This window comes from Neomonachus schauinslandi, chromosome 1, assembly GCF_002201575.2.
Source record: "Neomonachus schauinslandi chromosome 1, ASM220157v2, whole genome shotgun sequence".
Lineage (NCBI taxonomy): Eukaryota > Metazoa > Chordata > Mammalia > Carnivora > Phocidae > Neomonachus > Neomonachus schauinslandi.
The window spans coordinates 22,219,562-22,246,958 of record NC_058403.1 but is presented as its reverse complement, the minus strand read 5'-3'; the positions used below and the strand labels follow the sequence as shown (position 1 = coordinate 22,246,958).

Below are 27,397 nucleotides of genomic sequence, written 5' to 3'. Positions count from 1 at the left end.
ACTTACTGATATTCTGTGCATTTCAAACCTTTATCCCTTTAATACAGCAGGTAGCAATAAACAAGATATTTCTTCAAATAAGGTAAATAGATGTTCTTTGCAAACATGAATTCCTTTGTGACATACTGTTGGTATTTTCTAAAGGATTACACATCAAACATTAACATATTCACCCCAGATAATGATCCTGTTATCTCAGAGACTTCTGGTTTCTGGTGTGTATCGTTAAGAGTCAATATTATATCTAATTGTAGCACAGAGAAGCTCTTGGATCATTCATTACAATGAACAAATATTGTTCTAGAATCTCATTCTCATCATTTTATCTTTCCAGAGAGACTTCCTTCTGTTTAGATTTCTGTCTTAAAGTTCAACATTTATTCAAAATTCTCATATTTAAGTGGAAACATAATTATCATACAGGCTAGAATAAATCAAATTCAGAGGTTAACATAGTAAGTCATGTAAACTATAATTTTTAATCATTATATCTTCATATGACATTTGTTTCATCCCTTTAATGGTGTAAATAATAATCGTTCTATTCTCTGGATATGTAATATATAATCGGAGAATGGGAGTATATGATAGTGACATTGACAAAGCTAAAATTAGTATTAGAGGAAGTTTTTTTTTTTAAAGATTTTATTTATTTATTTGGCAGAGAGAGACACAGCGAGAGAGGGAACACAAGCAGGGGGAGTGGGAGAGGGAGAAGCAGTCTTCCCGCAGAACAGGGAGCCCGATGTGGGACTCGATCCCAGGACCCTGGGATCATGACCTGATTCGAAGGCAGACCCTTAATGACTGAGCCACCCAGGCGCCCCTAGAGGGAAGTTTTTATTTTGACATATTTATATGTAGATATAAGCATGTTATCCTTGCTAAAAGAAAAAAAATCCTGTAATCATTAGGTAGTATAGTCTACGGCCATCCCACCCTCAGCGCGCCCAGTCTTTGGGGCAGCAGTCCAACGAGAAAGACTACCTCTTGCACAGAGATATTTCCAAGGGATATGAGTGAAGCCGATAAAGAAAACGGTTGAGGACCAAACAGTGGGGAAAAATAAGTTTTCACGAAGAGAATCAGGAGCACTTGGTGACATGGAAGCCAAAGTGGGAATAAAAGCCACTACTCTAGAATATCTCTACCTTCATTCCATTCAAATGCTTCTTCTACATCTTTTGAGAATATCATATGGATTTATATCATTAGCCCACTAATCAGTGAATTCCATTGATTTTCAAATGTTAAAACAGTTTCACATTCCTTGAATTGGACCCACTTGATTATGCTATATTGTCTTTTTTATGTATTGCTAGAGTCACTATGCTAATTTGTGAACATTTTTGCATTTGGAGTTATGAGAGATACTACTGTCTTTTTGTGTTTTTATTCTTGAATTGTTTGGGGTTAGGGCAATACTGACCTCATAGAATGAGTTAGGGAAGTTTCCTCTTTTGTTTTCTGGTAGAGTGTATATATAATGCCTATTATTTTTTACTTAACTATTTGGAAAAATTTCTAGTGAAACAGTCTGTGCTAGGACTTTTCTTATGTAAAGGTTTAACTACAAATTCAAGTTCTTTCATAGATCTAGGTCTATCCTAGTAATACCTTTGTCTTTAGTGATCTCTGGTGATATATATCTTTCCAGCAAGTTGTTCATTTCATTTTAGTTTTTTTACTAGCATAAAGTCACTTACAGTATTCTCTTATTATACTTATAATTTGTTCATTATCTATATTGATCTTCCCTCTGTCATCCTGATAAGCTGGTAACTGGTTATTTGTTCTCTCTCTTTTTCATCCTGATCAGTCTAGATATAGGTTTATGAAAAGAATGATCTTTTCAATGATCAGCTTTTGATTTCAGTTATTTTCTGTTTTGTTTTTCTGTTTTCTAGTTCATTGATCTCTGCTCTTACATTTATTATTGTCTTCCTTTTGTTTACTTTGTGCTTACTATTCTCTTCTTTTTAGTGGCTTAAAGTGGATACTTATGTCATTTCAATCATTTATACTTTCCTAATATAAGCATACATTTTTCCCTTTTATTTTTTAAGATTTTATTTATTTATTTGAGAGAGAGAGAGCACATGAGAAGGGAGGAGGGTCAGAGGGAGAAGCAGACTCCCTGCTGAGCAGGGAGCCCAATGCGGGACTCGATCTTGGGACTCCAGGATCATGACCTGAGCCGAAGGCAGTTGCTTAACCAACTGAGCCACCCAGGCGCCCCTATATTTTTCCCTTTAAATACTACTTTAATTGCACATTACTAATTTTAATATGCCATTATTGTCTAGTTCAATTATATTTTTTAAAGATTTTATTTATTAGAGAGTATGAGTGAGTTGGGGGAGGGGAAAAATGAGAGGGAGAAGCAAGCTCCCCGCTGAGTGCAGAGGACCCTGAGATCATGACCTAAGCTGAAGGCAGACACTTAACTTCACTGAGCCACCCAGGTGCCCCTTTATCAAATATTTTTAATTTTTTTTCTTGCAATGTTATTTTGTTTGTTTCAAGTTTTATTTAAATTCCAGTTAGTTAACATATGGTGTCATATTAGTTTCAGGTGTAGAATTTTAGAGATTCATCACTCACATATAATACCCAGTGCTCATGGCAAGAGCCCTCCTTAATCCTCATCACCCATTTAACCCATGCCCCCCTCACTGCCCCTTCAGCAACCCCCAGTTTATTCTCTATTAACAGTTAAGAGTCTGTTTTATGGTTTGCCTCTCTCTCTTTTTTCCCCCTATGTTCATCTGTTTTTGTCTTAAATTCCACATATGAGTGAAATCATATGGTATTTGTCTTTCTCTGACTCACTTATTTCACTTAGCACAATACACTCTAACTCTGTCCACATCATTGAAAAAGGCAAGGTTTCATTGTTTTTGATGCTGAGTAATATTCCATTACACACACACACACACACACACACACCAATTTCTTTATCCATTCATCAGTCGATGGACATTTGGGCTCTTTCCATAATTTGGTTATTGTTGATAGTGCTGCTATAAACATCAGGGTACATGTGTCCCTTCAAATCAGTTCTTGTAATGTTATTTTTGACATTGGTTATTTAGAAAGTTGCTGATTTGTTTCCAAATATTTGGGTATATTTCATATGTATTTCTGCTACTAGTTCCTAACCAAATTCCTTAATTGTCGAAAACATACCTTGTATGATATCAATTTATTTAAATTTATTGGGTCTCATTTTATGATCTATATTTTATAGAACATTTATATATAAACATATATATATATATTCATTGTATGGAGTAGTCTCTAAATATCAAATAGGTCAGCAAGTTGATTCGTATTAACATCTTCTATACCCTTACTGATTTGACAACTATTGTCTATTTCTTTGCTCAGTTCTCTCTGTTTTGTTCTATGTCTTTTGAAGCTCTGTTACACATACAAACATTTATCAGCATCAGATCAGTATTATAAAAATTATTAAAGAACTTTGTTTAGGAATAAAATGATACCTGATAGAACTTTGAGTCCTTTTATCTCTGTTTTCAATTTTTCATGTCTTTAAATTCACAAATTATATTGATATATTTTCAAGTTCATTGATTTTTTCTTTTTTTTTTTTTTAAGATTTTATTTATTTATTTGAGAGAGAGAGAATGAGAGACAGAGAGCATGAGAGGGAGGAGGGTCAGAGGGAGAAGCAGACTCCCCGCCGAGCAGGGAGCCCGATGTGGGACTTGATCCCGGGATTCCAGGATCATGACCTGAGCCAAAGGCAGTCGCTTAACCAACTGAGCCACCCAGGCGCCCTCATTGATTTTTTTCTTTTGCAATGTTTAATCTGCCTTCAAATCTACCAGAGTTTTTTTCATCATTCTATTTTTTCTCTCTTTAAGTTTGATGGAGTACTTTATTTTTGAGGTAAAATTGGTATATAGCATTATTAGTTTCATGTATACATCATAATAATTTGATTTTTGTATACATTACAAAGTGATCACCACAATAAGTCTGGTTACCCTCTGTCACCATATGATGTTTTCCCTTCACCGATTTCACCCACCCCCTAACTGCCTTCCCCTTTGACATCCACCAGTCCATTCTCTGTATCCATGAGATTGTTGTGTTTGTTCATTTCTTTTGTTTTTTAGGTTCCATGTGTAAGTAAAATCATATGGTATTTATCTTTCTCTGTCTGACTTATATCACTTAGCATAATACTTCTAAGGTTCATTTGTGTTGTCACAAAAGGCAGGATCTCCTTTTTTTTCTATGGGATTTTTCCAGTTTTCTTCTTGTAATTGATTTCTAGTTTCATATCATTATGGTCAGAAAAGATGCTTGGTATGATTTCAGTCTTCTTAAATGTATTGAGACTTGTTTGTGGCCTAATGCCATTTATCCTGGAGAATATTCTATGTACACTTGAGAAGAATGTGTATTCTGCTGCTTTTCGATGGACTGTTCTGTATATATATCTATTATGTCCATCTGGTCTAATGTGTTGTGTAAGGCCAATGTTTCCTTATTGATTTTCTGTCTGGATGATAGATCTATTGGTATGAATGAGGTATTAAAATCCTCTACTACTATTGTATTGCTGTCAATTTATACCTTCAGGTCTGTTAATACTTGCTATATATATTTCGGTGGTCCTATTTGGGGTGCATAATTATATACAAATGTTATATCCTCTTTTTCGAATGACCCTTTTATCATTACATAATGCCCTTCCTTGTTTTTTTGTATAGTATTTTTCTTTTAAAGTCATTATTTTGTCTGATAGAAGTATAGCTATGCTAGCTTTGTTTTCATTTTCATTTGCATGGAATAGCTTTTTCTGTCCCTTCACTTTAAATCTCTGTGTGCCCTTAGATCTGAAGTGGGTCTCTTATAGACAACATATCAATAGGTCTTGTTTTATCCATTCAGCCACTGTATGTCTTTTGATTGGAGAATTTAGCCTATTTGCATTTAAAGTAATTATTGATAGCTAGGTACTTAGTGCCATTCTGTTCATTGTTTTCTGGATGGTTTATAGTTCCTCTTTGTTCCTTTCTTCTCTTTTTGTCTTCCCTTGTGGTTTGATACCTTTTTTTAGTGTTGTGTTTAGATTCCTCTCCCATTATCTTTTGTGTATCTACTATACAGGTTTTTGCTTTGTGAGGCAGCATATAACAGACTGCATATATAGCAGTTTAAGTTGAGAGCAACGTAAGTTTTGAAAACACATTAAGGAATCTAGATTTTTTCTCCCCCACCCCAGGTTTTATGTTTCTGATGTCATACGTTACATCTTTTTATTTTGTGTATACCTTGACAAATTATTGTAGTTACAGTTGGGTTTACTACCTTTGTCTTTTAAATTTCATTGTAAGTTTTTAAGTGTTAATCCACGATCTTTAATATATTTGCCTTTTCCAATCAGATTTTTACTTTCATACGTTTTCTTGTTATTAGCTAGAACCTCTTCTTTTTTTTTTTTAAAGATTTTTTTTATTTATTTGAGAGAGAGAATGAGAGAGAGAGAGAGAGCACATGAGAGGGGGGAGGGTCAGAGGGAGAAGCAGACTCCCTGCTGAGCAGGGAGCCCGATGTGGGACTCGATCCCGGGACTCCAGGATCATGACCTGAGCCGAAGGCAGTCGCTCAACCAACTGAGCCACCCAGGCGCCCTAGAACCTCTTATTTTTAGCTTGAGGAGGTACCTTTAACATTTCTTGCAAGGCTGGTCTACTGGTGTGAAATCCATTAGCTTTTGCTTATCTGGAAAAGTGTGTCTCTCCTTTATTCTGAATGATAGCCTTGCTGGGTAGAATATTCTTGTTTGGAAGTTTTCCTTTTAGCACTTTGAATATATCATGCCATTCTCTTGTGGCTTGCAGAGTTTATGGTGAAGAATCAGCTAATAGCCTTATGAGGTTTCTTCATATGTACCAAGTTGTTCTCTAGCTGCCTTTAAGATTTTCTTTTTCTTTAAATTTTGACATTTTAATTATAATGTGTTATGATGTAGAGCTCTTTGGATTCATCTATTTTGGAATTCTCTGTGCTTCCTGGACCTGTATGTCTATTTCCTTCCTTAGGTTGGTTAAGTTGTCAGCCATTATTTCTTCAAATAAGTTTTCTGTCTCTTTCTCCTTCTCTTCTCCTTTTGGGACCCTATAATGTGAATATTACTCCACTTGATGTTGTTCCATAGATCCCATGAGCTATCTTCACTTTTTAAAATTCTTTTTGTTTTTGTTGTTATTGTTGTTGCTGTTCCTTTTGGATAAGTTCCATTGCCCTGTCTTCCAGGTTGCTGATCTGTTCTTCTGCTTCATCCAAACTGTGGTTGAAATTCTTTAGTGTATTTTTTTCAGGTCAGTTATTGTATTCTTCAGTTCCATGACTTCTGTTTGATACTTTCATATATTTTCTGTCTCTTTGTTTGACGTTTTCACTGTGTTCTTCCATTCTTCTCCCAATTCAGTGAGCATCTTTATGATTTATTGAACTCTGTCAGGTAAATTACTTATCTCCATTTCAACAAGGATTTTTTTTTCTTTTCTATTTTTCTGTTGTTCTTTTTATTTGGAATGTATTCTTGTTTTCTCATTTTGTTTTTCTCTATATTTTTGTTTCTGTGTATTAGGTGGAATAGCTATCTCTCCCATTCTAGAAAGAGTGGCCTTGTGTAGGCGATGAAACTTTTTGTTCAACCTTGCCCTAGTTCTTTGTTGTATCTTGAACTTTGTGCTTACCTATGTAGTCTGATTTATTCTTAATAGGGGAGAGCACAAGGGTGGAATGAGCCACTTGCTGCAGTGGGACCCAGGGAGATACAACATGTGGGCAGGGTGAGCCTGCTGGCTTCAGAGAGGCTATGGGGGAGTACAGAGGGGACCCAGGACAGGAGTGAGCTCCCTGGCAGTAGTAGGGCCACCAGAGCATGTGGGTAGGGCAAGCCAGGCAGCTGCAGCAGGGCTATGGGAGAGCAGCTGCAGCGGGGCTATGTGGGGCAATCCCTACAATACTAGCAAGGTTGAATGAGAATGCAAAAATGGTGCTTGCCGGCATCTTCTCCCCTTGAGAAAATCCTACCAGACCCCTGTGTCTCCAGTGCATGCTAATGAATGTCCATTGCATATAGAACGGTGTTTTCCAAACTACGTTTTTTTTGGAGATTCCTGGGGTAAGTCTGTAAGACCTTTAAAAGCAGCCTTTCCATTTATCACAGCCTATTGGATGTCCAGAGTATAAGCCCTTTTGCTTTGCAGAGTCAGATATTTTGGGTGTTCATCTCTCCAGTGTAAACCCCAAGGGTTAGGGTGCCTGATATGGGGTATAAGCCCCTCACTTCTCAGGGAGAAACTGTGAGGTCCCCCTAAACAGTGATTTGCCATGTTGAGGGTAGGGATTTTAGCAAGATTATGTCTCTGCCTCTCTTACTGTCTCAGTGTAGCCCTTTTATCTTTTGTTGTGGAGAAGCTCTTAAGCTAGTTTTCAGGTATATTTCAAGGGGAATTGATCTTTGTGTAGCTGAAGATTTGGTGTGTCCATGGGAGATGTTGAGTTCAGGATCTTTCTACAACATCATCTTGAACCACCCATTCATTTACTCAATATTTACTGTGCATACTATGATAGAGGACTTTCTCTTTTCTTCCATTCCTCTTACAATGCTTATATTTTACTTCCTTGAACATATAGAATATATTCTAATATTTATTTTAACAGTCTTTTCTCCTAATTCTATCATTGGTGTCATTTCTGTATCTTTTTAATTGATTGAATCTTCTCCTTATTATGTATCATATTTCCCCACTTATATACTATCCTGGTAATTTTTGATTGAGTGCCAGGTATTAATGATTTTATGTTTTGGAATACTGGATATTCTTGTATTCCCTTACTCTATTTTTAGATATAGTAAGTAACTTTGGAAAAGTTTGATCATCTAATGATTGCTTTTTAAAAAAAAAATATTGTTATGTTAATCACCATACATTACATCATTAGTTTTTGATGTAGTTCCATGATTCATTGTTTGTGCATAACACCCAATGCTCCATGCAGAACGTGCCCTCTTTAATACCCATCATCAGGCTAACCCATCCTCTCACCCCCCTCCCCTCTAGAACCCTCAGTTTGTTTTTCAGAGTCCATCGTCTCTCATGGTTCGTCTCCCCCTCTGATTTCCCCCCCTTCATTCATCCCCTCCTGCTATCATCTTCTTCTTCTTCTTCTTCTTCTTCTTCTTCTTCTTCTTTTTTCTTAACATAACGATTGCTTTTAGGCTTTTTTAGTGGATCCAGAGCAACCTTCAGCCTCATGTTAATTTAGTTCCATTACTGAAGCAATATTCTTCTGAAGAGGTGACTAAATCTCCTGCGTTTTAAGAAGTCTTTATACTCTGGATGGTTGAGAGGCAAATTATTCCTGGTTCTGGGATTGTTGTGCTTTATCTTTTCCAATGGTTCTTTTCCTATGCTGGAAAAGCCTTACTGGCATGCAGTCACTAAATCAGTCCTTAGTTAAAGATTGGTTGGGAATGCACTGCAGATCTCTACCCTCTTTCTTGTGCAGCTGTCTTTTCTTATATTCTCTGATCCACAAATTCTAGTTACTTTAACCTCCTCCAACTGAGAACTCTGCCTGGCTGAGTTTGGGTTCTCCCTCTATGGAGCTACAGCTTGGAAACTCTCTTCAAGTAACTATGGTGATCTTCAGAGGTCACTGTCATGAGCTACTTGTTGATTAGTTTGAAACAGTTTGAAAACTGTTATTTAATCTGTGCCCATTGTTGGTTGCTGTTTACAGTTGGAGGGTAGATATGGTCCCTTTTACTCCATTATGGTTAAAAGTGGAATTATCCTCCCTTCTTTATCATTTCCACTAATTCCCTGATTCTAATCCTTACTTTCTTATGCTTAGAAAAGGGGTAGTTAGAGAGTAAGTATAGGCTTACAGAATTCTGTCAGAATTCTTTGGGAGTCTTTTTCAGACATGGCATTCCTCAGAAGTGGACTGTGTGTAAAAACAAGTATATTCTATATCATAAGTTTATTAGGAGAGAGGTTTTAAAGAACTATTACTTTGGTTATATGCCTTGCTGATATTTTTAAATTGAGCTCTTGAAGGGAACATAGTCTTTACCTATTGATTTCCTCTAAATCTCTTCAATGTCTAACCATGTACTTCAGAGCCCGAATCATAAATGCTTTTTCCCATGAAAATTTCCAGGGTATTTTACCCATGTTCTTTTTTCTTCTCTCCTACTATGGTAGATCCTTCTTTGCACCTACCCAACATACAAAAACTTATGAATAAATTCATTAATGGAATCTACCATATCCTCTGTTACTGCTGTTACTGCCAATCATATTATGAATTCTTCATGATAGGTAGCCATGTCTCACTCATTTGTTGTACTTCAAACATTTAGCACAATATTCCAAATGAGGTAGGGAAATAACTGTCTTTATTAGAAAGAACACTAGAATTTAGTTAATCTGCTGCTTATATTACTGTGTAAATCTAGGTTTCTTCATCTATGATTTCAGGGGTGGGAAAATCATACTTGCAATTTTAGGTCCGTAACCTGTGAATGAGGGTAGGAAGGAAAATGGACATATGAGCTAATTGTGAGTTTTGAACCAGGTAGAATATATAAGGAAAGAGTTTTATAAGCTATAAATTGCTTAAACTTCTAGGGTATTATTATTGTTGTTGTTGTTGTTCTACAAATTAATACTTTCTATTGACTAGAGTAAGAAATATATTGTGTCACTAATTGCTGTGAAGGTTCTATCTGTACATTATATTCTAGACAAAATTGCTGAAACATCATTTTTAGTTGTTACAAATTTTAGATTAATAAAAATATGAAAAGAACATTAAAAATACAGAGCAATATATATATACATATATATATAGTATTAGTATTGTACAAACTGTTTCTGCACCCCACTCTTATGTAATTTTTGCACATTTCATGATATCTTTAAAGATGTTGATAGAAACCGGAAAAACAGATGTTAATGAGTCATAGAAGGATTAAGTATTATATTAGGATATGTGCCGATGCTTTCTGGAAAGTGAAACCAGAATTCATTGGAAAGATCATTTAGTGTATTGAAGAAATGTTCTCATTCATTCTAGGAAATATTTGTTCTAATCCTTTCAGAGATTTTTTTTTTTTAATTTAAACTTGTATGGACAAATAGATATCCCATCCCCTAAGGACAGATCCTAAAGGTTTTACATTAGTGGGCCTTACAATCAATTCAATCCTTCAAAATACCATTATAAGAAAATATAGAAGGAAAGCTAAAGGAGAAAGAAAAAGAGAAGGAGAAAGAGGAAATGAGGGGAATAAACAAGAATGGAAGGCAATATACAGTATAAGAAGGTTTCACACATGTTAAGGGGAATTGTAGAAATTATTTAAGATTTAAATATATTTAAGGCCTTTCTTACTGTAAGTTATTATAGAAAAAGTTTGAAAGACATCGTTTTTATAGATAACAAAAACTAGAACTGGAGGAGAGTGAAGACTATTTCAACTCAGAAAGAACTTAGAAAATATTGCAAATTATTTATGTCCAAGAGGGAACATATCTAAGAAAAGTGGTTTCTTCTCATTAATGAATTAAATCATCATATTCAGCATTATTTCTCTAACTGCATTTGCACATAATTGTTTCATGTTACCCTCCTATTGGTAGTACTTATTTGCAATATAAATTGGTAACATGTTTAAATTACGTTTACTTTGAAACTTCTTTAAAGGATGTTTTCATAGAAATTCTCTTAAATGTGTCCTAGGGACCTAGTAAATAAATATGTGTTGACTCACCAACATAAAAAGTGTATATGGAATTAAAATCAGCAAAACAAAATTTTTTTTTGCTAATAATCAAAGTAAAAATTGAACCAATGTGCTTTTCTTTGCCTAAGATCAGTGTTAAGATTTCAACAACTCAAATGTTATTCTTGTCTCTAAATTCAAGCAATTTTCAAGTATAATTTTAATATCTAATAAAATTGAGTTATACTGAGCTACTAAAAGTATACTTGTGATTAGAATATAGCTTTGTCTATCCAAAGCCATGTTAATGATTGACAACTACTGATCAAAAAATTGAGTACAATCTCCTCCTGAGTTATGAAGTCAGATTTATGAAGATCAACCTCTGTTTTCTTCTTTAGGAATGGCAAGTTCATTGAAGAAAATGAGAAGTACATATTGAAAGGACGCAATACAGAACTCACTGTCAGGAACATAATTAATAGTGATGGGGGTCCTTATATCTGCAGGGCCACAAATAAAGCAGGAGAAGATGAAAAGCAGGCATTTCTCCAGGTCTTTGGTAAGTATTATAGCATAGTGGTTAAAATTATGATGTCTAGAGGGAGGTCTGAGTCAAATTCTACTCTGTCACTTATATGTCACTAACTTTCTAAAATTAAATCTGTTTGCTCATCTGAAATATATTTTAGCATTGCAGCTACCAGATAGAATTATTTTAAGAATTACATGAAATGATACATGTATATTCTTATAAAATATTGGCTGACTGATAACAGAAGATGGAAGAAAATTCCTTTAAATTACACATACTGGGAATCTGTTATAACTTACAGATAATTTATATTTACATATATATGGGTTGGTCTTCATAAATCTTTGAATGACACATGTTGAGATTAGTTGTACTTTTAATACACTTCAAAACAACACACCTATAAAGCTATAATTAGGAAATATTGACCTGTAACTACAAGAAAATACTCCCTTTCATTCTATTAAAAGGAAATATAATATTATTATCTTCCATATTTACCAAGAGCCATATTGCCTTCTTTGGGGAACTTACAGAAAGTGAAGAACTAGTAAGGTGTTTTTTTTGTTTTTGTTTTAAATTGATTTAGCTTCCATTATGTTTGTAAGAAGAAAAGCAATTTTACTAGTGTATTTGGAATATATCATTGTCTTTAAGAAGCATAACACGAAATTGTATGCATTGATAGCATTTAATAAACACTGTTATCAAAATGCTTTCACAGCAAAGAGGGGAGGTGGGAAGAAAGGAAGATAATTCTGTGAGAATAAGAAGGACCACAATTCATGTAGAGGAAAGAGTAAATAAACTTAAAACTGTTAGAAATTATAGAAACCCTTAACTCATTCTAGCAGTATTCCCCACTTAACAAGATTGTTCTCTTTAGAACCTACACTAAATAAGTATGACTCAGTATAAAAATAAATAAATTAATTAAAAATGATAGTTTCTGAGATAATCCCAAAGGGTAGATATTCTCAATTTACATCAGAGAGCTGTAATGAAATACTATACAGTCTGTTGTTGTTGTTGTTGTTTTTTAAATAGGATGACAGTGAGTGAAAGCAAAGAGATAAAAGAAAGATTCTAATATTTTTATCTTTTCAAATGGAAAATACTTCATGATATGGTACCTCACTGTTGTAATCACTTTTTTATAGTAACACTAAACAAATTTGCATTGTGTTAGAAACAAAATCAAATATATATAGTAGAAATCCAACTAAATCCATTAAAGTCAATGGAGTAAACACTGAGTTGTTAAAAATTATACATGCCATATTTCCAGTATTAGGAACCTAGTTTTCTAAGATTAAAAACAACTTATTTATATTCCATGATTAATTGCATTTAAAGATTAAATAAACTGTTACTTTTCTAAAACACCAAATGCTGGCTTTTATCCCTTTTAAGTTCTATCATGTAAAAATTAAAGAAATGCAGATAATACAGACTTTACAATCATATAGTTCTGTGGTATCATGTAATTTTGTGGATGGACATAATTTTTAATATAAAGATAATTTAAATAAGTAGAAATAATGTATTTTGTCATTACTGAATTCATAATTATAAAGAAATGATTAGCTACCATGCCTAAAATATTGTTAAAATAAATTGAAGTAAAAATAAGTTGATTGGGATAATATAAGAACTAATGTATATATATATTTACTTCATAAATATTTTAAATATTGCACATAATTATACTTAACTACATATTCAAGAGACAATCATTTTCTTCTTGGGTGAAATTATTTTTAAAGCTTACGAGATAATCACTAAATAAGCAGATGTCACACATAAACACACACACACTCATTAACAGGTACCATGTGGCTTTAAAAGAGGAAATTTTAATTTTGTAGCTTTAAGAGGAAAAAATAAGTCTTTTAAATTACAAAATTTCAAAAGGAATTATAATTTGTATGTTGGCTTGTAAGCCACTTCATATTATCTGTATGATAATTGATGAGAATTATTTTCTAAAGCTTTTTCTCCTGTCCTTTGTGAGTCTCTTGGCACAACTTTAAAGCAAAGCATGCTGCTGTAACTGCTACAAAGTTATAATATATATTATATTATAATATAATAATTCTATACTCCACTAATGTGGACTTAAATGCCCACTATGGCTTTTGAGTCTGAATGGTAATATTTTCCTCCCATACAGATTGAGTAATGTATATATTCTTTACAGTACAGCCTCACATAATACAGCTCAAAAATGAGACTACGTATGAGGATGGTCAAGTCACACTTATATGTGAAGCAGAAGGGGAGCCTCTTCCAGAAATCACTTGGAAAAGAGCACTAGATGGCATCACATTTTCCAAAGGCGATAAGGTAATAGGAACTCAATATATAGTGATTTTCAATACCATTGTATTCTCAGAGTTTTGCATATTATTTACTTTCACACTGGACTCCAGTTTACCAAGTAATTTGTAGGAATGCAAGAAATGGCTTAAATTTTAAAAAGGTAACTCTACCACAGTCAGCCTAAAAATAAGTGGAGGAGAAAAAAGCGAAAGTGTGATATTTAAAGATGTTCTTCATTAAGCCACACAATCTTAGGTTGTTGGTGTTCTTAAATTCGCTTACATGGACTTTCGGCATACATTGAGTCTATAAATTTTGTTATTGTAATTTTAGCCCCCCCCCACCCCTTGCTGTGAAAATGAAAGTCATTCCAGTTCACCAGAGTCTGCTGTCACCATTAACTCTTTACGCTTTAGAATTGTCTTTGTGCAGTGGTAGGTTAGGTTTTTGCTTTCATGTAATTTAGAATATAATAAAGAGAAATAAGCAGAAGCACACCAAAATACAGCATTTTGGCAATTGTCATTCCCATGTAAATTGGCGACCTGTCACCAGAATGCGTTCAAATTACTAACAAATTAATAAATTTTCATTATTGTTACTTTTCATAATTATTTGTATAAAACTCCCATGTATGGACAAAAGTGAAACAGAAAGGAAAAGAGTGAATTAGTGATATGATGAATTGACATTTCACATGTGTTAAAGAGGGTAAGATTAAGCTTACAGATCTCTTTTCTTAATATTAGAGAAAACCCCTTTAAATCTTTCATTAATTTAAACCAAGTTCTATGAAAGAGTGATTTCTGCAATATAAGTACCTTTGACTTACCAACACTGATAGCAGAAAAATTTGAAACCTATTTATCTGACAGGTATTTTCTATCCCTCCAACTCATCATGTAGTTTTGAACAATATGCTAACTCCGTAGATTGACAAAACAGCCATCTCCTTGCCTATTTACTATTTATTCTTTGCAAGAATTGTATTCACATATATGATATGTATATATGTATGTATCATATATATATAAGATGTATATGATATGTATTCATATATATATATATCTATATATCACATTTCTTTGCCTCATTTCCTCCTCATGATGACATTTTTAAGAGAGTATATCTCTTTTGGTAATAGTTATACTATTTTGATGTATTTATTTTATATGTACAAATTGAAAATCAGATTCATAAAATATCTTCTGACAACCCAGAGAAACCATACAAACTTTGCTTTAACATTTTCTTAACAGAAAATCACAAATATTATTAAGGCACAGTTGTCAAATCTGAAAGTAGTTATATTTTCATAAAATTATTTTAAATAAAAAATTAGATATATAAAACTGTAATTGTTTTTCTGTCAATTTAGTACATTTCCATAGACAAGATCTGTCAAGAATAGTGATTTTCATGTCTATAAGCCCTTATTAATTATACTTTCATATTCCTAACTCATGCTTTCATTATATTCTTGTCCACTGTAAAATTCCTAAAAGTTCTCATCCTTTTTTTTTCATTAGTAGCTGTTTATTGATCAATGGTTTGATGTAAAGTTATTTAAATATATGGAATGCTTCACGAATTTGCATGTCATCCTTACACAGGTCCATTCTAATCTTCTCTGTATCATTCCAATTTTAGTATATGTGCTGCTGAAGTGAGCCAGCCAGCATCTAAAAGTTCTCATCTTAAAGATGTGTTTACTCTCATTTAATAGATGTTTCCTAATGTGTATACCAACGATGAGAGATACATTATATTCAGTTATTTTATCATGAAAAGTTATCAAATAACCAGAAGGCTGTGGTATTTTTTTATACACTGTAAACCCCAGACCACTCAAAGCCATATGCAGAAATTTCTTCTCTAGTAGTTCTGAAGAATAACTAACTAGCTTTGTTTGAATAGAACTTTCTCTGTTAAAATACTCATCTTTTCTTTTTTATTTGGTTTATTTGCTACAAAACTATCATAGAAACCCATATATGCTTTTGTTTTTCCAAATGTAACTTTTATCCAGTTGATAAAGAAATTAAGGTTATTCACTTTCTATCATGACATTTCTCCAAAATCATTTTAAGATTCATATCTTATTTTCTGCATGGTAAGCTTCCTTTCTCCTAACATTACTAGTGTTTTCAACAGCCAAAATTCAAAAACTGAATGGTTGACCTGAACTTTGAAGTAAGGCATATCTAGTTTAAATCTCAGCTCTGCCATTTGACAATATTATCTGAAGTCTTATTAATATGAGTTTCTTCATCTTTAAAATGTGAATAATAATATTTTCTTCCCTTAAAAGTATAAGAAATCTGAGGAGTATACCAAACTCTTTACATTTTGTAAATATTCAATAAACTTTTTTTTATTATATCACTGTCATATTACACAATTTTCAAAGCATAGTTTATCTTGTTTCTGTTATTCTGAATAAATTCTAGTTGTTATTGGCTCCATAAAGTCTGGTACCTAAGGTTTGATTAAACACTATCACAGAGTATTTTTAGATCATATCTCTCTTGTCACGGAAAGTATAAGATTGTATTTTCCACAAGAATCACTTGGAGATCCTGTTAAAATGCGCTTTCTAGAATCCCACTCCCCGAGGTTGACTTAGTATGTTTAACACAGGACCTAGAAGGACATATTTAATAAACTCATAAGGTTGGTATATGGTTTGACTTCAGGCCATACTCTGGAAAACAATCCCTAAGTCACATGAATTTTTTTTTTAAAGATTTTATTTAATTATTTGAGAGAGAGAATGAGATAGAGCATGAGAGGGGGGAGGGTCAAAGGGAGAAGCAGACCCCCCACTGAGCAGGGAGCCCAATGCGGGACTCGATCCAGGGACTCCAGGATCATGACCTGAGCCGAAGGCAGTCGATTAACCAACTGAGCCACCCAGGCGCCCCAAGTCACATGAAATTTAATAGCTAATCCTGTCAACAGAAAAATGCTCTTAACAGATTACTTGGCACCTGATAGGGGCTTGGGAAATACGGAACAAAACAAATCAAAACTTCCCATCATGCATACACTACCAAAGTTTTGATGAAACTGCTCATTGTGTAGGTCATAACAGTGAAACAGCATCAATGCAATGTGTCTCATACTAATAACTTCATCCAAAACTATGACCGTGCACTTAGCAAATATGGTCATCAGTGTAGATTTTCAAAGGATGGGATCTCAATTAATAGGATCCCCTTTCCTTGCCTAAATTTTCAATCACCAGATAAGACAAAAGAAATAAACGGGGATAAAATGTCATGTGGCTTGGGCGCCTGGGTGGCTCAGTTGGTTAAGCGACTGCCTTCGGCTCAGGCCATGATCCTGGAGTCCCGGGATCGAGTCCCGCATCGGGGTCCCTGCTCGGCGGGGAGTCTGCTTCTCCCTCTGACCCTCCCCCCTCTCATGTGCTTTCTCTCTCTCATTCTCTCTCTCTCAAATAAATAAATAAAATCTTTAAAAAAAAAAAATGTCATGTGGCTTAAATCTGCAGGTCAGTTAATGTTCTTATACCATACTAGAGAATTAGACCTACCCAGCACAGTCCTGAGTAGAATTAGACCTTGTAGCCCCCCACTATGGAAAACTAGGTATCACTGCTAAGGTTACCATCATGGCTGAGTGCAAGGGAGAACCTGTGGTCTCTACAGGAAGGTCCTTTCTGAAAATAAAAAAGAGCATCTAGGAAATGCATATTCAGTATGATGCCCCCATAGTTACCAATCAAACATCTGCCTGGTTCTCATGGGGAAGAGTAATTAAGGAGTTGGAAAGTCCAGAACTGGTATGTGTTCACAGAGCTCCCTTCCCATGGAATAAATGTTAGGTGTCCATGAGAAGTGTTCACTGCCCAAAAAACTTTATATTTATAACATCTTAATAAGCACTATATATACATTTCACAATTTAACTTCTGGTATTCTTACTGCATGGTAAATGACCCCAAAACATACTGGAACAAAACAACCATTTTGTTTTGCTCATGATTTTGTGGATCAGGAATTTGGGGAGGCTCAGCAAAGTGGACATCATGAGGTACCTCAAATTGCTCACATGTATATGTTTTCTGTATCTATAGTTTTGTAGAATGATTGAACTATGAATATTAGTATACCATAAAATATCCTTGCGTAATATGGCATCCTTCAGAAATGACAACAAAAAATATGGTGCTTAGAGTTCTTTTAAACACACGACTCTTTCATCTAACCCATTTTAATGCATCTTATCTACATTTAAAATAGTATATGTAATTTTTACAACTTCAGAAAATTTCAAAAATATGTGTAATATGTAAGAAAAAGAATATTCACTTGCCTTAAAAATTGTTTCTTAATATTCAGTGTTATTTCGGAATAACATTTTGTTCATCATTTTATTGTTAAAGAAATTTCACAGTTTTCACTAACTTTTAATTACCCATTTATTGAAAATTTCTAGGCACTTTAGTGCAACTTAAGTATTATTTATGATTCTCTATAAAAATATTGATTTACCACGGTTATCCAGAAATTCATTACACTGACAGCTTAATATTAGCACATGATTTTGGAGTCATCTTAAGATACATTTGTTTATAAAAATCAGAAATGCCTAGCCTCTTCATTTAATAGATACTATACGCATAATCTGAATAATATTTAAACATATATAATAAAGTATAGGACAAAAACCAAAGCTATTGTTGCAGAATATAAAACAGCCATGAATTAAAATGTATAAATTGCTTTGTAATTTATAAACTAAGCAATCTAATTTTTATATTAAAATCTCTATTTTTAACATCAAAAACTAATGATGTAATGTATGGTGATTAACATAACATAATAATAAAAAAAATCTCTATTTTTAAAATAAAACCATGCTTCTTTCACAGAGTTGATCTACAGATTATATAAAATGATGCTTCTACAGTGTTTGACAGAGTCCCTGGCATTAATACCTGTCATCTATTTTGAACCAGTTTCTTTAGATCATTCCTTCTTATCATTCTTATTAATCAATAAATGTTAGTATATCTAAGATTATAAGTATTGATGAATTAGTATGAGAAGTCATGCAAAATGTCACACAAATTAAAGTTTAATCCTAATTTTGTCATTTGGTGCATCATTCATGATATTACTTCTTATATCTGCCCAGTTTTTGCATGTCTAAATCAGGATAATAAGATGTCCCTGTAAAAAGTTTCGGAAGATGAAAGTCTACATAACAATATCCCAGACGCAAATCAAACATCTTAAAAGTGTTAGTTTCTCTTGTCCTTGGAGGTATCCAGTCTTCAGATATTTTATGCATGAGAAAATGATCATATTAATACCCTGTTAATGACTGCTGTCACAAAGGGAACCAGATAAAAAAAAATTGCGTGAGCATGGTCATATGTCCTGTATGAATAACACAACAGTAGAATGGTGTTATAGCTGTTACAGATTGTGCTTCTATGACATAACTATATGTAGAATTTACTAGAAAATCATCTCTAGCAATATCAATTCAAGATCTTGTAACTATATATCACATCCCTCATGGAAGTTGACAATGTCCAGAATCGGCATTTGCATATTCATCTCACTCACTGAATGTTTGATGTCAATCTCCATCCCTGCAGGGAAGCATAGATGAGGGCTCAAACTTCCTATCTTGGGTGAGGATAGATTCTTATGCTAAAGAAAAGCTGGTCCTTCTTCTTATGAAACACAAAATGTCACAGATTTCTTTCTGCTCTCTCGGGTCTGTCTTCTCCCCCACCCCCAAATTTTCTTCTTTAAGAAGCGATTCATTTTTTGCCTTTTTTTGGGCCCTCGTATATATCCCACATTACATAGCAATAAATATTGATTCTAAATAGACTCTTTCATATTGTAAGAAAGGCTAAACAGGTCATTAAAATGGGAAGAAAAAAAAGATGCCACACTCCATGAAGCAAGATTACTTAAAGTGCCTTGTCTATAAATTTTCAAAATATGATTTCATAGTCATCTGATAAACCTGGTGTTTTTTAAACATTTTTTAAAGACATATTGTTACTTGTTATTTTAAGAGTAAACAAGTAAAAAGATCTACAGGGAGTGATTTTTACTTCTAGAATTCTTATAAAATGGTAAACACAACAGCATGCAAACCCGCCTATATGAATAGAATGTTTTATATAATAATTATAAAGTGCTTATAATATTATGTGGGAGATGACATCTCACATGTGCCACTTATCTACTCTTAAGATACAGAATCTATAATTATTTTATTCCTGGTATACTTGTCCTGCATAGTAAATTATAGGCCTTCCTCTACTAGAAATTAATCCCACCCTACATGGAATAAGAAGTATTTGAAATGTATAGCAATAAGTTATAACTCTCTTAAAGCAGAATTTCTCAAATTTCAGTCATTTGACAGCTCATCTTTCTCTTTTTCTTTTTTTATTAAATTCAATTAGCCAATATATAGTACATTATTAGTTTCAGATGTAATGTTCACTGATTCATCAGTTTCATATAACACCCAGTGCTCATCACATCACGTGCCCTCCTTAATGCCCATCACCCAGTTACCCCATCCCCCCATCTCCCTTCCCTCCAGCAACCCTCAGTTTGTTTCCCTGAATCAAGAGTCTCTCATGGTTTGTTTCCATCTCTAATTTCTTCCCATTCTGTTTTCCAGTTTTCCCTCCCTTCCCCTATGATCCTCTGTGCTGTTTTTTTTATATTTCACATATGAGCGAAACCATATGGTAATTGTCTTTCTCTGCTTGACTTCAACTCTTTTGTATTCATGGGCTGCCTGTTATACACTTAATTTTTTCTTTAAATTGAATTAGTTTTTCATTTATTCTAATCCTGCCCAAAAATATCAGTGGAATCAAAAGTATGAATATACACTAGTTATACTTTTAAATATCATTAAATAAGTATAAAACTATAAAATAAAAATTGTTTTTCAAAGTCATACAAACCTAGCATGTGTACCTTCACTGGTACACAGACTATCCTTTTAAAATAACTGCTTTTCGAACATACTTTGAATTATCATGATATAAAGTGTAGTAATGAAATTTTGGGGACTGGAGCACATTCAAACATATTCTGATTAGGACAGAAACCCATTCTCTGTCCTCCTATTGATGGGACCAAGCACTTCCCTCCAGTAAATAAATATACTTCATTATTAATCAAAGGCTAAAGGGATTACAAATCATAGTAACAGGAACTCATTTAGCTTCAGTCCTTAATACCGAGTGGTCCTTTCAAAATGATGCCAATAAACTCAATACATAAAGCGGAGTGATTAACCTCAAAAACAATTTCTTCTTATTTTGCTGAAGTGAAACATCAAATTCTAGTCATGGTCTGAGTTTAGATCAGTTCAAAACTTTGTGATTAAAATAATAGGATTTTCTGTTCTTTTACATTTGTTTTGAAAAATGTGTCTGTGTCCAAGAGAGCAACCTGATTCTACATTAACTTTCATATTTTAAGTCCATACTTTTGTCACTTCACATAGATGTATTTAAACTGAAATTTAAGATTAAAATTACTAAGCATGAATAGTTTAACATTTAGTTTTGCACTTATGTACAAAAGTCATAGTTTTTTAAATGTTCCTTTCTATTTTAATAGTGTAGAAATGGTGAACAATTTTCTCCATGTATTTAGGCACTGTGATCTGGACAGTACTTAAAATGCTCTTGCAGACTAAAATACCAGGTCAAAGGGATTTCTGGCAATAATAAAGATAGGCAGTTCTTTCATACAACTACCTGAACAAAATATGATGTTTTAAATTTTATAACAATTTAAATATCTCAGCATATATTTATTATTACATGACTGCATTCATTTTTAGGTTATTGTTTTATGTTTTAGGATATTATTCCTTATTGTCCATATACAGATTTGGACCTAAGGAAACTTCCTGTTTTAAAAAATGATAATCCCTTTTAATGAAAGGCAGAAGGTAATGGAGTGGATGTTTCACATCACATGAAAAACTACACTGAAAATTCTTAGATTTTTTATATTTAAAATGTGAAGATTTACATTAACCTTTTCTTGTGTTTCTCTTTTTTTTAACTCTAAAGCAAATATGACTTCCTGAAAAGATAAATTTCATAAAATGTAAGCAGTAAAATAATCTTTAAAGTGATAGGATTTTATATGACTAATGTTTTCTTTATCACTTACCCAAATTCATTTAACAACTATCAGCAAATACTACTGAGAGCTGTTATGTTTGCATGAACTATGCTAGGCACAAAGAATGCAGCAGTGAAAAAAAAGTTTTCTGTTTTATGATGCATACAACTTAGGAGGGGAGTTGGAATGAAAGCATATTTAAAATCAGTAGTCTTTTCCTTATGAATATGCAATTTTGAATTATGCAATTTTCACATCCAAAATACCAATTTTGAGCATGTAAGTGAACTTTTACAAGACTACAGATATAGCTTTGGCATATTTTTCTGTGCTAGTACAGACCCAGTTCAACTTGTCCTTCTGACTGGTCTGTGTATTCATGCAGGTTGGAAAGTAGGTCTGCTCTCATCAGAATATCTCCACTCAGTTTGCTCCAGGCTGATAAAAATTGCTTAGACTCTGATTTAAAAAACAAAAACAAAAACAAAAGTAATGGTAAAATTAGCAGCACCTTTGTATTATAATGAAAAATATAATATTTTCAACTTTCTTTTCTCTTTAAATAGTAGTTAACAAAATGAGATCAACAAACCCATAATTATTGATTTAAAAAGAAGAGACTGTAGAGTTTCAAATATCTGTACTTTATTATAAATGCTCTAGTGAAATGAAAAACTAAAAGATGATGGCATATTTATAGCATCATCTTTAAGTATGAAGGACAGTATGTAAGTATCTTTTATATATCTTTTAAGTAGCTGTACTTCTGGGCAAATTTTTTACAGCTGTATTTTTATCACTTTTATGATGAATTTTATTTATACCTTTTTACCAAACCTAGAAGATGCATTTTGGTATGCAATTATGGGCAATTTTTAGTGCCTGATTCTAAGACCAATAAAACAAAACAAAAACACAGGAACATAGGTCAAGGTGAGAAGTATAATGTAAAAAAACAAATAGACAAAATCAATAGAATGTTTTAGTAAATAATTGAAAGAGCAGTGATGATATATTTGTTCAAGTATTTTAAAGACATCCATACATATAGTTGAACTAGCCATTTGCTTAAGGTGGGTAATCCTATGTGAAATGAGGGGAAGTTATTAAAAGGCAAAAACTTTCCATGAATCAGGAATTACAGATAATGAAATTATTAAATTTCAAATGAGAGAATGCCCAGTCTCTTGAATTTCTCTAGTGTAACTTGCAAAATCATCAGTGTCTGAAGGAAATCCCTTCATTTGATGTGATGTTGCTTTAGAGGATCTCAAAGAGCTACCCATAGAGTAAGATACATAAAAAGAATCATTTGCATAACCCATGGGTTCCTAACCATGTTAGCTTTGGTATTCTCAGTTCATATAAAATACAGTCTAATGAATTAGTGTTATGTAGTAGTTGTAACATTGATTCTTTATTGTAATTCTTAGATTTGCCATTTACCTGCTCTCTCATATCAGGTAAATTGCCATATTTTTCAAAGGTACAGTTCCGTTGTTTATATAATAAGTCCCCATCAACCTCTACCATTTCCTTATTCTATAAATCTTTTATCAATTAAGTAGAAAACCACACATTTTAATATACAGTTTTTATTCCAATTCTAAGCTCTTTTTAAAATTATTTACTAATTTTCAGCTTATGATTTTCTAATGGCTTAGTATTGTGAGGCAGTGTATTTGCAGTCTCCTTCTTCTATAAAGCTTTTCCATACAACTCACTTATAAGGAAAGTTAAGACTACTTTGGTAATATCTTTGGGAAGAAAAAGTCAATTTCTGATTGTAGAGAAGAATGCCAAAGAACACATATTCTTGGCACCTGTAGATTTTAATGCCTGCATTTTTTTCCCCTTTGTAGAGATAATGGGCTTTTCTGAAGGATTTTGTATTTGAATGACATTTTTAAGGTTCTCCTAATGCATTTTTTCATACTAGTGCTCTGAGAGCATATTGTAAGTCCCTGCTGGGCAATAGGCAAAATGGATACTTCTATTCCCTATCTGATGTAGGTGGTAGAATATAATTAGGCAGGTTGGAAATCTTCCTGGATGCTACTGAGCTTGCTCAGAGGTGGGTTTTCAATCATTTACAGCTTCCTGAAATTTCTTTTCCAGCCCACAGTTTGAATAACAATTATCAAAAAAGTCAAGTCATAAGTTCAACATATCCTTTTAAAAACTACTTTTGAGAAAATTCTGTGAAATATCTTAAAAATAAAAATGTCATTGTTCTTTAAAAAACATTATTTATTAATGAACTATTATTTTTAAATGTGTTATTAAGAATTTCTACTTGAAAAAACTGCCATCAGGTTTGTAAGATGATATAACAGTAGCTCACAATTTTACAGGAACTGTTTTGGGGGAAAAATGTTATTTATATACTGAAAGTGATTTTACTATGGCTTCGTAGCAGAAAATATATTTTCCTATAAATACTTTATCCTACATCGACTTCAGTTGATACTTATTTCTTCTTATGAAGCAATCTAGTACTATCCCCTGAAAAAATATAAAATCATACAGCTATAAGGAAATATGGAGATGTCAGTGAGTATTAATAGACCTAAAAATAAATTTCCTCATATTTGTAACTTTGATATTTTGTGAATAATATAAACTAAATTCAAGAAACAAGCTGAAGCAAATTTGAATAAATGCATGACAGCTAGGCAGGCATTTGGGTACAATTTAAAATAATATATATGAAAAATAAATTCAAGTTAGTATATAATAGACACAACATATCTGTGAAAATATGTAAGCAAACATCTAATAAACAGCTTCCATAAAAGTAATACATCTGATGTATTTCATTGTCAACTTTAAGCATGAGACAAAAAACAGGTGTATAAAAGAATGTTAGTTACACAATAGTTAATGAATAAAGTTGAATACATTTTAATGAAAATTACCTTAGCGTAGTTGCTGCAGTGCCTTCATTGCACTTGACTGAGGGGTTAACAGATAATAAATTTAAATGATATATTAAACAAAGATTTTCAATAATAACTCTGTTCTGCCCTGTACTGAACAGTTGTGTTTATGATGGGGGTTGGGGGTGGGACAAAAATGTTTTAGATGTAAATCAGCCTTGGCTATAATGTTGCACTGTCATGATCTACATCTTGGAGCAGCATTATTACAGTTGCTTTGTAATCCTCAGAAAGTTCTTGTCTAGCTTTCTAAATCTCTTATTCTCAGATGCCAGATGCATATTTAATAGTGCATCTACTTATAAGAAAAATGTATTTATACTCTATCAAATATGTAAGAGCAATGCAATTCTAATATTTGTGGATCCTACCATTTTTTCCCCCTGACCTAGACCACCCATCTTGCTCACCTCTTTTAATCCCCATACTAAATTTCATTTTCTATTATTATAATTAGGACCTCATATGCACTCCTCAATCTTTTTTGGCTTCATGAAATGTTTCTGGCACAGCACCATTCATGGCTTAATTAACCTACACATCTATTCCACAGATGTGTTAGGACAGCTGAGCTTACCTGGAGGAAAAGCCTGTAATCATTCTGAATGGTCTCTCTTTAAAGTTGTGGCCCATATTCAGTGTGTGTTCTTTGTGTTGTGTACCATTCATCCCACATTTTCCTGGCCCATTTTCTTGGCCACTTTTATCATAACTACCTTTTGCATTTCCTCCATCCTCAAATTTGCAAGTTTCCTCTATCCTGAAACTTTTGCTGATGATCTGCTTCCTCTTTTACTAAGAAAATAAACAATCAAATAAAACTTTAACAAATTCTTACTACTACATCCACACTCATACGTAACTGAACCTATATGTTATCATGAGTGAAATTTTTTTGAGTTTTTATGTGGACCCTAGTAGTACCCTTTCTAACATATGATGGATGTAAGTCCAGTAATTCAGATCCCTATTCTCAACAATATTTTATTTGGTACCTTATTTATCATTCCTATCAACATTCAAAATATTCTATTATTTTTTCTTTTATGTATATATTATAGATAACATATACATTTTGCAGTATATCTGTAACATACATATATACCACTACACATACATGAGAATATACATGTGTATACAGCATATAGACAGGCAGATGGTGATGATAGATGATAGATAGATAGATAGATAGATAGATAGATAGATAGATAGATAGATAATAGATAGATGATAGATAGATAGATAGATAGATGATAGATAGATAATCTCCTCACCTCCGAATACCATCTGATTCTCCATCCTCTCTATTTACAGCAAAATCCCTTGAAAATGTTGTTTAACCTTGCTCTAATTTTCTTTCTCCAATTATTTCCTGAATACAAACTTTGATCATATCACTCCACTGAAGCTCTCTGACAAGTTTACCAGTAACTTTCATCTTTTTAAACTTAATGGCAAATTATCAGTCCTCATTTTTTTTTCTGCCTTCTCCTCATTTTCATTCTGCCAATGAAATTATCTCTTTTGCTTAAAGCATGTTCTTTGGCTTGCAGTATGCTCCTGGTTTTTCTTTTGCCACACTTCTCACTACTTTCAGTACCCTTTGATCACTCTTTGCTTTCTAATTGACCTCTCAGTGATAGAGGGCCCCATTTCAGGGGCCCATTCTTGAATTCCTTTCTCTGTTTAGTCCCTTGACTTATTCATCTAGTCTCATGACTTTGATTATCACTTGGATCCATTAAACTCTAAATCTCAACCAATGGACCTCTTCACTGAACCTTAGTCTTCTATATCCAATGGTATACCTTCATTTAGATATTTAATAAATAGCTGAAAATGAAAATATCCAGTACAATTCTGTACATTATCTTCACATTTGTTTCTTCCTCAGTCATCCCACCTCATTAAATGGTGACTCTTTCCTTACAGTTATATAGACTAAAATTCTTGGTGTTATGTTTGATTCTTGTCTATTACTACACCCATATTCTTTTTTTTTTTTTTTTTTTTGCAAATCCTTTTAGCCCAATTTTAAATATATTCAAAACTTGATCATTTCTTAACACCTACCTGTTACTGTTCTGGTCCAAGCCATCATAATTACTTGCCTGGATTATTGCAATAACTTTTTAAGAGGTCACAATACATCCCCATACCTCCCATCAGTCTCATTAAAATAGCTAGTTTGCTCCACTTGAAACAAGCCAGATAATATCACTCTTTTGTTCAGAAGTTTCCAGTAGTTTCTCATATCATTCGGAAATTCATTCTATTACCTACATGGCTCTATATGGTAGGCTACTCTTCCAATTTCTGTTATCTCCTTTTTCCTCTTATTGTTACGGAACCTGGACTGAATCGCCCGATGGAAGAACCAAGCAGCCCTTGGAGATCTGGGAGGATAGGAGGTTTATTTAATGCCAGGGTGCTCAGAGGAGAGTGGTCTCCAAAGGTCTGAGCCCCGAACACAAACAAAGGGGGCAATTTATACACTTCTACTTCCACATACTTGACACTTGTGCTGTGTGCGTGAAGTGGGGCTGGGAAAAGGACTCGGATTGGTGCATGCAGGAAGCAGAGCAGGGAGAAGAACCCGGAAGAACCCCGGGACAAGGATTGGGAATTTCTTGTTGGCTTGGTTGGCCATCTTAGG

At 33.3% G+C, this 27,397-nt stretch overlaps 1 protein-coding gene and 1 non-coding gene across 2 annotated transcripts in view; one reads left to right on the top strand and one right to left on the bottom strand.

Moving 5' to 3' along the window:
* NCAM2 (neural cell adhesion molecule 2) overlaps positions 1–27,397 on the top strand; it is a 528,788-nt gene that overhangs the window by 349,774 nt on the left and 151,617 nt on the right. Inside the window, exons 7-8 of the mRNA XM_044913789.1 lie at positions 11,191–11,351; positions 13,525–13,670. Coding sequence (XP_044769724.1) covers positions 11,191–11,351; positions 13,525–13,670 — 307 coding nt within the window. The remainder of the gene's footprint in view (positions 1–11,190; positions 11,352–13,524; positions 13,671–27,397) is intronic.
* On the bottom strand, positions 15,215–15,318 carry LOC123326951. Its single transcript, XR_006541421.1, has one exon. It is a non-coding gene; the product is annotated as a U6 spliceosomal RNA (small nuclear RNA).